At 69.5% G+C, this 13,595-nt stretch overlaps 1 protein-coding gene across 9 annotated transcripts; it reads left to right on the top strand.

The window, feature by feature from the left end:
* Positions 1-886: 886 nt before the first annotated feature.
* On the top strand, positions 887-13,326 carry ENDOV (endonuclease V). 9 transcript variants are annotated; one of them, XM_051830613.3, is made up of 9 exons: positions 1,587-1,723; positions 2,074-2,245; positions 5,580-5,714; positions 5,872-5,911; positions 6,712-6,824; positions 6,956-7,024; positions 7,512-7,640; positions 10,124-10,197; positions 13,188-13,326. In XM_051830613.3, the coding sequence occupies exons 1-9, from the start codon at positions 1,668-1,670 to the stop codon at positions 13,195-13,197; spliced, it is 798 nt and encodes a 265-aa protein (XP_051686573.1). In that variant the 5' UTR covers positions 1,587-1,667; the 3' UTR covers positions 13,198-13,326. The 9 variants fall into 9 exon arrangements, with proteins under 9 accessions (XP_051686570.2, XP_089174719.1, XP_089174718.1 ...); XM_051830609.3 differs by having other exon boundaries at positions 11,710-13,326; XM_051830610.3 differs by lacking the exon at positions 2,074-2,245 and having other exon boundaries at positions 887-1,723; positions 11,710-13,326.
* Positions 13,327-13,595: the final 269 nt, after the last annotated feature.

The following is a 13,595-nucleotide window of genomic DNA, read 5'->3' as shown; positions in this document are numbered from 1 at the left end:
AGTGCCCAGGTGCACCCCTGCACCGCACACGTGGTCTGGGAGGCAGCTCCACTGTGTCCTCAGCTGGGCCCTGAAAGGGGAGAAGAGGAAGGCCTGAGGCCTCCGGATTCCGGCTGCGATTGGCATTCAAACTAATTTGCATTTTCCCCACCCCTCGGGGCTCATTAATTCTGCTCACACAGGAGGAATCCGGTTCCCAGCTGGAAAAACAAAGGCGGGCACCGAGGACGCCTGCTCTGCTCGCTTATTTAATTTGGGTTTGTGTATGTGTTCACTTAAAGGCAGAGTGAAGGAGCTGTTCCATCTGGGATTCACTCCAAAGGCCAGGACAGCCAGGGCTGTGCCAGGTGGGAGCCAGGAGCTCCACCCTCGGCCTCCCACGGGGGTGCAGGCGCCCAAGCCTTCCCCAGGCCACCAGCAGGAAGCTGGGTGGAGGCGGACCGGCCTGAGCCACAGAACCAGCTGCCTGCTCGCCTCGGAGCACGAGGGAGTGTCCTGGAAAGACATCAGGGGCCAGGGCGGCCATCAGGGCCCCTGCTGGGCACGGGCTGCCCTGCCCGGAGACCCTGGCCCCTGCCTTCACACCTGCACTCAGGGGAGGGTTAGCCCCAGTAGCTCTCCGGTAGCTCAGGCCGCGAGGGACTGAGTGACCACACCTGAGGGCCCCTGGGTCCTGGCCACTCTGTAACAACAAAGTGGGCACAGACCACCCAGCGGGGCCTCTGGGAGCCCCGTGGCTCCCAGTCCCAGCCCAGCGACCTTGGGCGAGGTGCTCAGCCTCCTGCAGGCTCCGGGGAGGGGCAGTGTGGATCACCGGGACCTGCGTGGCGGCACAGTCAGTTACGCTGCCACCTGCGGCGCGGGTTCGAGTCCCGGTTCCCTGCTGATGTGCTGGGAGGTCAGTGGAGGAGGCCCGGGTGCTTGGGCCCCTGCACCCGCGTGGGAGACCCGGATGGAGCTCCTGGCTGCATCTGGGGAGTGAACAGCGGATGGAAGACCTCTCTCTCTCTCTCCCTGCCTCTCCTCTCTCTTTCCAATAAATAAATAAATCTTGTTGATCACTGACGCGCCGGGAAGCCACGAGACGAAGCCGTGACCCCAGCGCCCGGCTCGGCGTCGGCCCCACGGGGGCGCCGGGCTCATTCAACCGAGGAGCTCCGGGTCTGCCAGCTCCAGACGCGCCCCACTTCCCTCGGCGCGCGAGGGTCCCTGCGCAGCAAGATCCGGCCCCGGTGAGCCGCGCGCAGGGAGACCCGGCGCCCCGGGGGCCACCGAGGCCGGGAGCCGCGGCTGGCTGTCGTTGCTCTGAGGGAGCGGGGTCCAGCCGGAGCCAGAGGGGCTGCCCGGCGCGCTCCCCACAGGGCCTGGGGCCGCCAGGGGCACAGCCGAGGCGGCGGCGACAGGGACGCCGGGTGGGACGGGCGGCCGGATCGGCGGTCCGGCGGCTGCTCTCGCTGGCCACGGCCCCGGCCGTCCGCGGCGAACAGATCCAGGCCACATGGCGCGCAGGGTCGCCTCGGGGCCGGAGGCGTGCGTGTGCGGCCGCACAGGGCCCCGCGTTCACGCCACGAAAGTCCCGGCACCGCGGCGCCATGACAACGAGGAAGGCGGCGCCTGCGCGGGGGCACCGGAAGTGACGTTTCCGGAAGGGCGACCGGGGCCCAGCCATGGCCCAGAAGGCGGCGGAGCGGCCCCCGGAAGAAACCCTGCTGCTCTGGAAACGGTACTGGGATCCGGGAGACGCGGGCGCGGGGCCGGGGCCACGCTGCTGTCCGCCGGCGCTCGGACCCCGTATCACTGGCTGTGGCGTTGGCGCGGCCGGAACGCGAGCGGCCGAGGCTGGGAACCGCTTCCGGCGCCAGGGCGAAAGGGCCTTCGGGAGTTGTAGTCCGCCGGCGGCGTGGTTCCCGCTTCCGGCCCCGCGTGTCCGGGGCGCGCGTGGGCGGGGTCCGCTGGCGCCTCGCGGTGCGGTGCGGCGGGGCAGGCCCCGCTTTGGGTGGGAGGGAGGTCGCGCGGAGGGGAGCGCGGCGTTGGCAGTGGCCGCGGCCCGCTGTGACCCGCCCGCCCTCCTAGGGAGCAGGCCCGGCTGCGGGCCCGCGTCGTCGACCGGGACACGGAGGCGTGGCAGCGGGACCCCGGCTTCTCGGGGCTGCGGAGGGTCGGGGGCGCCGACGTGTCCTTCGTGAAAGGGGACAGCGCCAGCGCCTGCGCGTCCCTGGTGGTGCTCAGCTTCCCCGAGCTCCAGGTAACCGGGCGGCGCAGCCCCAGGGCCCGGACCCTCGCCGGCCCGGCCCGGCGTGGCGTGGCCGGGGGCCTCTGAGTGGCAGAGACACGAAGGGCATCCTCTGATGGTCAAGGCTCCACCTCCTGGTCTTTGCCTGCGTCTGGCGTGGTCAAGGCTCCTCACCCCGGAGGCGGCGGCAGCACACCCCTGGGTGCCCCCGCTGGGAAGGACCCCTGCCTTCCCCTCACGCCCACCAGCATCCGTCCCCTGGGCACAGCCCCCTGCCCTGCAGAGCGCTGTCCCTGGAAAGCCAGGGGTTACCAGGGGTCGGGTCACGTGGTGAATGCCCTGCGGCCCTAACCCTGCGGGCTCAGCGCCCAGCACCGGCGCCCGCCCTCCCCCTGCGCGGCCACGCGGGTCTGGCTGCCCGGTCTTTCCCCAGCTTTGCTCTTCCATCACGTGGCCGACGCCTGCCCACCCCCCACCGCCCGGTGTGGGCCAGGAGCCCCCCTCTCGGTTCCCTCCCCGGTCAGCTCGGGGTGCCAGCGTGGTCAGTGGTGAGGGCCTCGGCCAGGTGGCCCTGTCAGCTTCGTGCTGTGGCCTCGCGTGACCTGGTCACCTCCCCAAGGGCCCCGTCACAGGGCCGTCACCGTGGGTTAGCAGGCCAGCGGTGGATTTGGAGCGGACACGGGCGCTCAGACCGGAGCCGTCGGAGTCCCCTTGGCCGCACCGGCAGGAGCCACGCCGGCACCTCCAGTGGCCTTGGCACCAGCCGCACCCCCGCGCAGCCGACCTCGAGTCTTGTGCACACGGGTGCGTGCGCCGGGCCTCTGCTGCCCCCGGCTGCGTGCCCCCTCATCCATCACCGCCTGCTCCTGAGACAGCAGGACGCCCCCCGCCCCCGCCCCGGGGCTCTGAGCTCTGCGTGGAAGGACCCCTCCCATGCAGTCAGCCCGAATGTGCAGGGCCCCTACCTTGGGGGAGGAGCCGCCCGGCTGTGGGCGGGCCCCAGCGCTGCCCCCTCCCCCAGGCCCCTGGCCTTGGCCTCAGCCTCCTTTTTCTAGCTCGGAGGTGACAGTAGTGTTAACGCCCAGCTGACAGGCTCTGCTCGGGAGTAGGTCACGCGTGGAGGCAGTGAGCCCTCCGTGAGCGCCAAACCCACTGAGCTACACACCTGGAGCCGCGATGTCCGTGGAGTCCACGGTGCACTTCAGTAAAGCTCTTAGAAACTGCGCGTGGGCAGGGCCGGCATTTTGGCAAAGCCAGTGAAGCCGCTGCCCCTGGCGCTGGCGTCCCACATGGGTGCCTTTTCGAGTCCTGGCTGCTCCGCTTCCAATCCAGCTCTCTGCTAATTTTCTGGAAAAAGCAGTAGAAGATGGCCCACATCCTTGGGCCCGTGCAGCCCACATAGGAGACCTGGAGGAAGCTCCTGGCTTCGGGCTGGCCCAGCTCTGGTCATTGCAGCCCTCTGGGGAGTGAACCAGCAGGTGGAAACCTCTCTCTCTGTCTCTCCCTCTCTCCGTAGCTCTTCCAAGTGAAATAAAATAAATCTTAAAGCAGGAGCGAACGCACAGACATACTTCTGGAAAGCAGCTCCGCGTTCTGTCTCAGGCCAGGCGAGCTCCAGGCCCTTGGCCTGCTGGTGGCGCCCAGGGATGGCGCCCAGAGTTGAGTGCGGCAGCTGAGCTGAGTTCAGCGCCCCCTGGCCCCCACACACACTCCCAGCACCGCCTCCCAGCCCTGGCGCCCACGCCGCCGGACGTGCAAATGTCCCGAAAAATTGAAAAGAAAACGTTGCGTGCCCAGATAGCTTCCAGTGACTCAGCTCTTGCTGATTTTGTCATGTGTGCGTGTGCATGCGTGTGTCCAGGGTGGTGGCAGCGCCCCCCCCCCCCGGCCATCAGCTCCTGAGAGTGACATTGTCCTATGTAACGGCAGTGTCAGAGTCGCACCTGCATAAAGCCATCAGCCGCCCCCCGCGGCACATGTCCTCACGATGCATTCCTGCCGTGTCTGGGAGCCCCGTGGTGGCGGGGCTGCTGGGGCTGGGTCGGGCTCCAGAGGTGTGGAGCCGGCTGGGCTGCGGGGGTCCGGCTCGTCTCCTGCCCGTCCCCAGGCGTGGGCGATGGGGTTTCCCTCCTCTCCTCGTTGGCCTCTCAGGCCGGGAGCATTAGCAGCCACCGTCACCTGTGGGGACTCCGGCCGCACCCGAGCCCCACGCGTGTCCTGCGCACAGTGCTCCACCTGCCGTGTTCACCGTGAACCCGGATTGCCCTGTCTGCCGTTGGATCGGACCCTCCGCACGGGGGGCGTCGGCACATGGGATACGTTCCCCACTGAGTCGTTGGCAAGCGTGTTGGGAGCTCCAGGCCGGTACGGGGGCAGCTCAGGTGAGCCGCCCGCCTGTCCTCAGGGGCGTCCAGCTGCTGACCAGGTCCCACAGGAGCCGTGCGAGTTGTGATTTGAAAGCCAAGAGATTGGGGCAACTCAGTAACGGAAATGTGGGAACATGGAAGGTTCTGGAGAACGTGGCTCCACATTTGGGCAGCCGGACCCTGATGCGAACCCTGGGGTTGGAGCCCCGGGCTCTGCGCAGGTCCCTCTTCGCGCTGCAAGCGGCCAGTGCCGGGGCCTCCCTCGTCCCTGACGCTGTGGCTGAGGCTCTGCCAGAGAGGCCCTGGGAAGGACCCGCCCTGCTGAGTCCTCTCTGGTCGTCCCGGCAACCCCGCGGCCGCCTCTGCCCCTCCACTGCCCCCTGTCTGCACAAGGCCTCCAAGTCGTTGCACCTGCTGTTGGGGTGGGGGGCTCACGTGGCTGCAGCTGCCCCCCTCCTCCTGTTCCAGGGTCATCCGCAGCCTGGGGTTTACTTTTCGAGCTCCCCCATCCCCTGGGACCCTGTTCCCTTGCCGAGTCTCCGGCTCTGAGAGTGCACCTGCCGCACCTGCCGTCTCCCTGAAGCCAGTGCGGCCGCCCTTTCCCTGGGGGCCTCTGCGCGGGCGGAGCCTCTTCCCCCGATGGGCGGAAGCACCAGAGTGCAGCGCTGTCCTGCTCCACACGGGCTCCAGCGCCCTGTGCAGGCGGGGCAGGGCCGGGCGGGGTGGGCGGGGCTGACCCTGGCCAAGCTCCTGACAGAGACCTGGCCCAGGTGGGCACCCTTGGGAGGACGTGGAGTTGAAGCCCCACAGCTGGTGTGAGGGCAGGTCATGTGTCCCTCTCAGTCCCGTCCCCTGCACCTCCCGCCCCTGGGTGAGGCACGGCGGGGGCCCAGGGAGAAGCTCTGGGGCTCGGGAGGAGGAGGGGCCAGTGGCCGAGGGCCGCCTGCTGACCGGCGCGCCCACACCCACGCCTGGGGCAGGTGGTGTACGAGGAGAGCCGCATGGTCCGCCTGACCGCCCCCTACGTGTCCGGCTTCCTGGCCTTCCGAGAGGCGCCCTTCCTGGTGGACGCGGTGCAGCGGCTGCGGGAGAAGCAGCCCGACCTCATGCCCCAGGCAGGTGCCTGTCCCCAGGGTGGGGGAGGGCCCTCCGCTTCCCCCCACCGGGAGGGGGCAGCCCCTACAGAGCATGTGAGCTTCCTGGAGGAGATGCAGGACCCTGGCTAAGGGGCGAGTGCTGCTCAGCTGACCATGACCCCCCTGTGGTCTGCAGGTCCTTCTCGTGGATGGGAACGGGGTGCTCCACCACCAAGGTAACCCCCCAGGACGGCCCCCTCACGCTGGCCCCGGAGCCTCTGCCTCCTGCCTGGGCTCGCTGTCACTGTCAGGACCCGCGGTGCCCCCACCCCCGCCCCTGCTGCCCACAGGGCCTGCAGTGGCCGGTCTCCAGCTGCCCACCCAGAGCCGGCTGGTCAGGCCCTCATCCGTGACCTGGGCAGGGGCACCTGCGCCCTGTTCCCTGGGTCCCTCCCCAGATGATAACCAGGGCTGGGCCGACACCAAAGCCGGGGACCAGGGAGTCCATCTGGGCCTCCCACGTGGGAAACAGGAGCCATCACCGCTGCTGCCCAGGGTCTGAGTCAGCAGGAAGCCAGAACTGGGCGCTCGGACACGGGACGCGGTGACGCAGCTGGCGCATGGCCCACCAGGACAGACGCCCGTGGCCGATGAGCTGATCCACTCTCACAGGCAAACCTAGGGGGGCAGCGTGGCCCTGCTGGCAGGCAGGTGTGGTCAGGGCCAGCCGCTGCCCTTGGACCCGCCGGCTGCTGGGACCATAGGCCTGCCGTCGGCACGGAAGGAGATCCAGTTCCAAAGAATAGAGCCCCAGGGGTGGCTGCCGGGGGTGAAGGGGGCACGCCGATCTGGCTAGCCACCACCCCATACCCCAGAGTCGGGACAGAGAGGCCTGGGTCTAGGAGTCTGGTCTCCACCCAGCTGCCCCCTCGGGAGACTCCGGGAGAGGCCCCGACGGCCCCTCATCCCGCACCTGTGTCCAGGCCTCCGGCCTCCTTGCTGCCGCCTCCCAGCCTCCCCTCCTCTGCCCCGGCAGGCTTCGGGGTGGCCTGTCACCTTGGCGTCCTCACTGATCTGCCCTGCATTGGGGTGGCCAAGAAACTGCTGCAGGTGGACGGGCTGGAGAAAGACGCTGCCCACAAGGAGCAGGTGAGGGGGAGGGGTGGGGCCCTGGGTGGACGGGGCCTGGAGCCCCTGGGGGTGTTGCTGTGCCCAGGGCTCACTGACCTCCTCAGCCCCCCCCCCCCCGCCTGTTTTCCAAGCTTTTCCCTGTCTCCTAGATTCAGCTCCTGCAAGCGGGGGGAGAGGCCTTCCCTCTGATTGGAGGCTCTGGGACGGTCCTGGGAATGGTGAGTGGCCGGTCAGAGAGGCAGCGGGGCTGGCGGCAGGCTCACGCGTGCGCACCCCTCCCATACATGCATGTGCACTGTGCACACACACGGGCGTGCACATGTATACACGTGAGCACAGCGTGAGCGCAGGTGCACTCCCACATGCATGCACACTTGCACACTTACATGCACATGCAGGCACACACGGGCATGCACACGCCTACACACATGCACGCCACCAGCACACGCACTTGCACCTGCGCACACCAGAGCTGTCCATTCCTGCCAGGCTCCCTTGACCCCAGCTCACCTAAGAGGTCTCTGGGTTCCCTCCCTCCACCCTGCAGCAGGAGGGCCCGAGGCCTGGAAGCCCTGCCCTGACGTCCTCAGGCCCCCGCCAAACTCCAGTGCCCATCAGAGACTGGGCCCCTGAGGCTGCCGGCCCAGCGCAGCCCAGCCACCGGGCCGCGTCCCGCAGGGCCGTGACCTCCCCTCTGTGCCGCAGGCCCTGAGGAGCCACGACCGCAGCACCAAGCCGGTGTACGTCTCTGTGGGCCACAAGGTGAGCCTGGAGACGGCCGTGCGCCTGACCCGCCACTGCTGCAGATTCCGGGTCCCGGAGCCCGTGCGCCAGGTACGGGTGTCGTGGGGGCGTGGCCTGAGCCGGCACCTGCGGCTCGCCACCCGCCCTTCACCCACTCCCCATCACCCTGGGGGTTGGGGTGCAGTGGGGACAGAAGGATCTGGGTGGAGGACGCCCATGGGTGGCACCGAGTCAGGAGAGAGCCAGGGACGTGGCCCTGTGGGACCCGTGGAGCCTGTCCTGGGGCCTGTGCCCCGTGTGTAGCCCCACGGCCTCTCTGAGCCCCCTCCCGTGCCCTAACCCCATGTGGTTTGCAGAATCAGTTACGGTCGGCACGGGGGGGGGGGGGAGCCACTGTCCTCGGGCGGGGGGTGGGTGCTGTCCTCGGGCGGGGGTGGGCGCTGTCCTTGGGCCGGGAGGGAGCTGCTGTCCTCGGGCCGGGGGGGGGGCCGCTGTCCTCGGGCGGGGGGGGAGCCGCTGTCCTCGGGCTGGGGGGGAGGAGCCACTGTCCTCGGGCTGGGGGGGGCCACTGTCCTCGGGCGGGGGGAGCCGCTGTTCTTGGGCGGGGGGGAGCCGCTGTCCTCGGGCGGGGGGGGAGCCGCTGTCCTCGGGCGGGGGGGGGCCGCTGTCCTCGGGCGGGGGGAGCCGCTGTTCTTGGGCGGGGGGGAGCCGCTGTCCTCGGGCTGGGGGGGAGGAGCCACTGTCCTGGGGGGAGCGCTATCCTCGGGCCGGGGGGGCGCTGTCCTGTGGGGGGCACTGTCCTCGGGCCGGGAGGCCCTTGCAGCGATGCTGCGGGCTCAGGACCAGCATGCGGGGTGCTCCAGGGGACGGGCGCAACAGGGCCCGAGGGTCAGCCCTCTGCTGAGTCAGCAGGGCAGGGGAGATAGAGCTGAGCGCAGGGGCCACAGCCTCCACGAGGGTCAGCAGCAGGGCAGCTGCAGGTCCAGGAGGAGGCCCACTGGGGGCGGGGCACGGTGGCCCAGGAAGTTTGGTGTGCTCGGGGGAGGTGTGGCCTGCGCCCAGGCAGCGGGTGGGACAAGTGGGTATGGCTGAGGTTGTCGGGTATTCCAGAGGCTCCCCTGAGGCCGGCTGGGTGGGCGAGCAGGTCTCCCCTGGTGCGTGCCCACGGCCTGAGCGGAGGCCGGCTCTGGGAGCCACATGGCCCAGGGCCCCCGACTCCAGTGCAGTGCCCAGGCCGGCCTGCAGGGGGCAGCTGCGGCCCGCACAGGACTCACAGGCCTCAGCGTGGGCTCCTCCGTCTGGCCCCTCCACGTCCACAGCTTAGCTGGAGCCGAGGGTGAGTGGCCCTCAGGCCTGTGAGGGTGTCCCCGGCCCCCAGGGGGCTTTTCCTCTTCCGCTGCAGCCCACCCGTGTGGACGGGGAGGCAAGCAGGAGATGCCCGCTCCAGGCTCTCAGCCCACGGCCAACCCTGGTCCCCCGGGAGAAGAGCCCGTGGGCAGGCGGGGTGGGTGGGCTGCCGCACTGTGGCTGTGCTGTGGGCCCCGTCCAGCAGGCCCGGCTGCCCCTGCAAGGGCATCTTCCTTTTCTGACTGCTCTCCAGTTCCTCGGACAGTGAGGCCTGGGCCCCCACCCCCGTCACAGAGCCTGCCGTGCTCCTGCTGCCAGGCGGGTCGGGGGCTGCCCCCCAGAACACCCCTGCCTGCGCCCCTCCCCGTGCTGCTGGACGAGAGCCCCGTGGGGTGAGCTGTCCTGAGCCAGGGTCAGCGGCCCCAAGGCACAGTGCAGCCCCTCTGAGCCGGGCCGGGGGCCTCTGGGGCCAGGGCCGCAGGGCCCCCCGCTGCGGTAGAGCCCCGTTCCTTGTCCCACCTGCCGGGGTCCGTCCCTGTCCCTCCCTGCACTCCTCTTTGTTGTGGTAACTGCAGAGATGAGTTGGGGTTCCAGCTGGGGAGACAGTGAACCCTGAAGTGCAGTCTTCAGAGGGCTTTGGGGATAAAACTGCACAGCCGTGCGGTCCGGCTGCCGGGGTGGCCGGAGCCCCTGCTGGCCCATCCCTGGCTGACGGCTCGGGCCTGCACGCGCTGCCTCTGCAGGCCTCAACCCTGAGGCTCGGCTTTTAAAAAAAGGACAGAGGGGCGGGGGAGAGGCACAGAGAGAGGTCTTCCCTCTGCCGTTCACCCCTGCATGGCTGCAACAGGCGTGGCCGGGCCAGGCCAAAACCAGGAGCCCGGGACTGCATGCAGGTCTCCCACGAGGGTACGGGGCCCAGGCACCAGGCCGTCTTCTGCTGGCTTCCCGGGTGCGTTAGCAGGAGCCGGGCCAGATGCAGAGCGGCTGGGGCTCGAACTGGCCCTGCGGCGTGGGTGAGACTCTCGGGCGGCAGCACCGCCGTGCCGGCCCACCCCGGGGGTCTTGGCAGCCCCCTCCTCAGTACGCTGACGAGGCTGCCGCTTCTGCCCCTGGGCCCCAGGCCCCGAGGGAGCCTGCAAGGGCACTGGGCATGGGCTGTTGTGCGCGGGAGGGCGTGTCCGGAGCCCAGCCCCGCCCCTCACTTGGGCCCCTTCTGTCTCCTGCAGGCCGACATCCGCTCCCGGGAGCATATCCGCAGGACCCTGGGCCCCCCCGGGATGCCTGCGCCTGCGCAGGGGAGGTGAGCACCTTGGGGCCCCGTGGACCCCATGTGGGGCGTTGGTGGGGGCTGGGCCGTCCCTGCTGCAGGGCCAGGCCTGGCAGGGCGCCGCTTCCGGAAGCTGCTAGGAGACCCGGGGTCCTCGCGAGGGGAGGACGGCGGTGTGGACCCCACGTCTGACGGGAACGCTCTAGGAACAACCCTGTCACACACACACAGCCCTGGGGCCAGCCCATCTCCCCACAGGGCCTCTGAGCCTGCAGGGCGCCGGGTGGTGGGCGCCGAGTGGAGGGCGTGGCCTGAGGGGCTGCTGCGTGTTTTGTGCCCTCCCAGCCTCGGCTTCCTCTCTGCACCTGCAGCCACTGCGCTCTCAGCTCTCTTGCGGACTCAAGCCCCTAGCAGCCATGCGCAGGGGGGTCGGGGTGCAGGGCGTGACCCACTACACAGGGGGGTCGGGGTGCAGGGCGTGACCCACTGCACAGGGGGGTCGGGGTGTAGGTGTGACCCACTGCCCAGAGGGAGGTCGGGGTGCAGGGTATGACCCACTGCCCAAAGGGAGGCTGGGGTGGAGGTGTGACCCACTGCCGGGAGGGGGAGAGGGGGTGCAGGGTGTGACCCACTGCCTGGAGGGAGGTCGGGGTGCAGGGTATGACCCACTTCCCGGTGGGAGGTCGGGGTGCAGGGCGTGACCCACTGCCTGGAGTGGGGGAGTTCGGGGCGCAGGTGTGATCCACTGCCCGGAGGGGGGGTGTCAGGGCGCAGGTGTGACCCTCTGCCCGGAGGGGGGGAGGTTGGGGCGCAGGTGTGACCCTCTGCCCGGAGGGGGGGAGGTCGGGGTGCAGGGCGTGACCCACTGCCTGGAGGGAGGCTGGGGTGAAGGTGTGACCCACTGCTGGGAGGGGGAGGGGGGCTGTAGGGCGTGACCCACTGCCCAGAGAGGGGGCAGGTGTGACCCTCTGCCTGGAGGTGGGGAGATTGGGGCGCAGGTGTGACCCTCTGCCCGGAGGGGTGTCGGGGTGCAGGGTGTGACCCACTGCCTGGAGGGGGTCGGGGTGCAGGGCGTGACCCACTGCCTGGAGGTGGGGAGATTGGGGCGCAGGTGTGACCCACTGCCCGGGGGGGGGGGAGGTCGGGGCGCAGGTGTGACCCTCTGCCCGGAGTGGGAGGGAGGCTGGGTGCAGTGAGTGGTGCAGGCTGTGCTTGGCGGGGCTCCGAGCCTCCGCACAGAGGGGGCTGCCTGGACCCTGCCTGGGTCTGTCCCGCCCTCCCCAGCACTGCCCACTCTTCTTGGCTCCTCGGCCGCCTGAGCTGCTGTCAGAGCTAGGAGGATGGGTGGCTGGGACCCCCGGGTTCCCAGCGTGGGGGCTGGCCAGCCTGACTGCAGGCCGGAGCCTCTGCCAGTCTCGTCCCGCCTGGCTGTCTGGCCCGGGCCCATCAGCGGGCCCCAGGGATCCAGACCCCAGGCAGCTTCCGGGGACCACCTGGAGCAGGGGCCTCGGGCCGGCTCTGGCGTTGATGCTGCCCCTCTCTCAGTGTCACTGCACAGAGGCCACAGGCACATCCCGCAGGCAGCGCAGGAGAGCCTGTGGGGGAGGATGGCGCCCTGCGGACCACGGTGGAGGCCCCAGCACAGGCCTAGAGCTCCACCCCCAGGCCCCGGGAGTGGTGGAACTAGACGCCGTGAAGACCCCGCCACCCCTCTCCGGTCTCAGGACAGTGCCCGGGGCTGGTCCCTGGGGACGGTGGGGGGCTGCCCTGTGCACAGGAGGCGCTCCCAGCCCCAGAGACGCTGACCACGCCGCCCCGGGGAAGCAGCAGGCACTGCCCGGCTCGTGGTGAGGTGGGGTGGGGTGGAGGAGCCGTGGCCACGGCGCCCCGGGCTGGGCCAGACCAGAAAGCAGGAGCGGCAGGGCCCCGAGCGGTGCGGGGGAGCCGGGGTCCAGCTGCCGGGACAGCGTCGGCCTCTGCTCCACCGCACCTTGGACTGTGCCTCTGCGCGGGTTCACTCTTCTTGTTCTCTGTGGGGTTCATGCGTAAGCCAGACCCCCCGCCAGCCACGCTGAGCCACCTCTGCCGCTGGGAGGGGTCCAGGCTGGGGCGGCCGCACTGGTCCGGCCCCCGTCCTGCTGTCCCACCCAGCCTGGCTGCTGAGTCCGAGGCCCCGCCCCGGGCCCTGCTGCTGCCTGCTCCAGGCACACTTTGCCTCTCCGCACGCCAGAGCTGGGGGCTCACGGCGGGCGCCACCATCTGCCCGCCTGACTCCTTCCAGAGCTTTCCCACCCAGAGCTCCCTCAGGACCAGGGTGGGGGCGTGGGAAGTGCATGGCTGGCCCTGCACAGGGCTGGCGGGCTCTCCCGCCCCTGCCCACTGGCCTCTGGCGGGGCTCAGAGCTCCCTCCCGTGGGCGAGGCGTGGGAGGGGCTCGGCAGGGCGCTGGCCCCAGTGACACCTTGACGAAGGAGGCTGATCGCTTGCTGACGGCCCTCACGCTGCAAGGCCGAGCTGGCTCCCATGAGAAGGTCCCCCGAATTCGGGCTCCCCCGAATCCCCTCGGTGCCCGCCCCGTGCCAGCGGGAGAGCCGCCTGGGCCAGGTGCCCTGTGGCGTCCCCTCCCGAGGAGCAGGCCAGGGTGGTGGCGGTCCTGCAGCAGTGTCTGCGTGGCCGTTTTGAGCCAGAACTCAGCATTTCGGCCCCTTCAGAGCTTAGTGGCCGCGCCATCTCGGGCAGCCATGCCTGCTGCCCCCGGGAACCCCGCACCCGTCGGCAGGCGCTCCCACAGTCTCTTCCCTGTGGACCCTCTCCCCGCCTCTGGCCCGGCCGTTCCAGGGACTCCTCAGTGGGCCTGGGGCGGGGCTGGTGTTTGTGGCACTGTTTCCCTCCTCCATCCATCGGCTGGTCCTGCTTGGTCGGTGTCCTTCCGTGGCTGCTGGCCGTTTGGGTACTCGGAGCGCTCCCTTGGGTTTGTGCGTGGAGGGAGTTTCTGGGCCACACGTCGACTGTTTCTCTCTGTAGGAAACCCTAACCATTGTACACGTGTATCCTGGGAGAGCTCTGCTCGGGTCCTGATTGGGCTGCTTTCTGTGGCTGTGTTCGAGAGTCCTGTGTTCTGGGGATTCGATCCTTACCAGTTACATGGTTTACAAACACCTTCTCCCGTGGTTTGTGTTTTCATTTTTAAAAAAGCTCTGTTTATTTATTCAAAAGATAGAGTTACAGAGAGGCAGAGAGAGGTCTTCCATCTACTGGTTCACTCCCCAAACGGCCACAATGACCAGGGCAGGGCCAGGCCAAAGCCAGGAGCCAGGAGCTCCTTCCAGGTCTCCCACATGGGTGCAGGGGCCCCAGCACTTGGCCCATCCTCTGCTGCTTTCCCAGGCGCATTAGCAGGGAGCTGGACTGGACGTGGAGCAGCGGGGATGT

This window comes from Oryctolagus cuniculus, chromosome 17, assembly GCF_051225735.1.
Source record: "Oryctolagus cuniculus isolate XC-2025 breed Fujian yellow rabbit chromosome 17, ASM5122573v1, whole genome shotgun sequence".
Lineage (NCBI taxonomy): Eukaryota > Metazoa > Chordata > Mammalia > Lagomorpha > Leporidae > Oryctolagus > Oryctolagus cuniculus.
The sequence above is the reverse complement of the archived record's forward strand: the minus strand, read 5'-3'. Positions and strand labels throughout refer to the sequence as shown.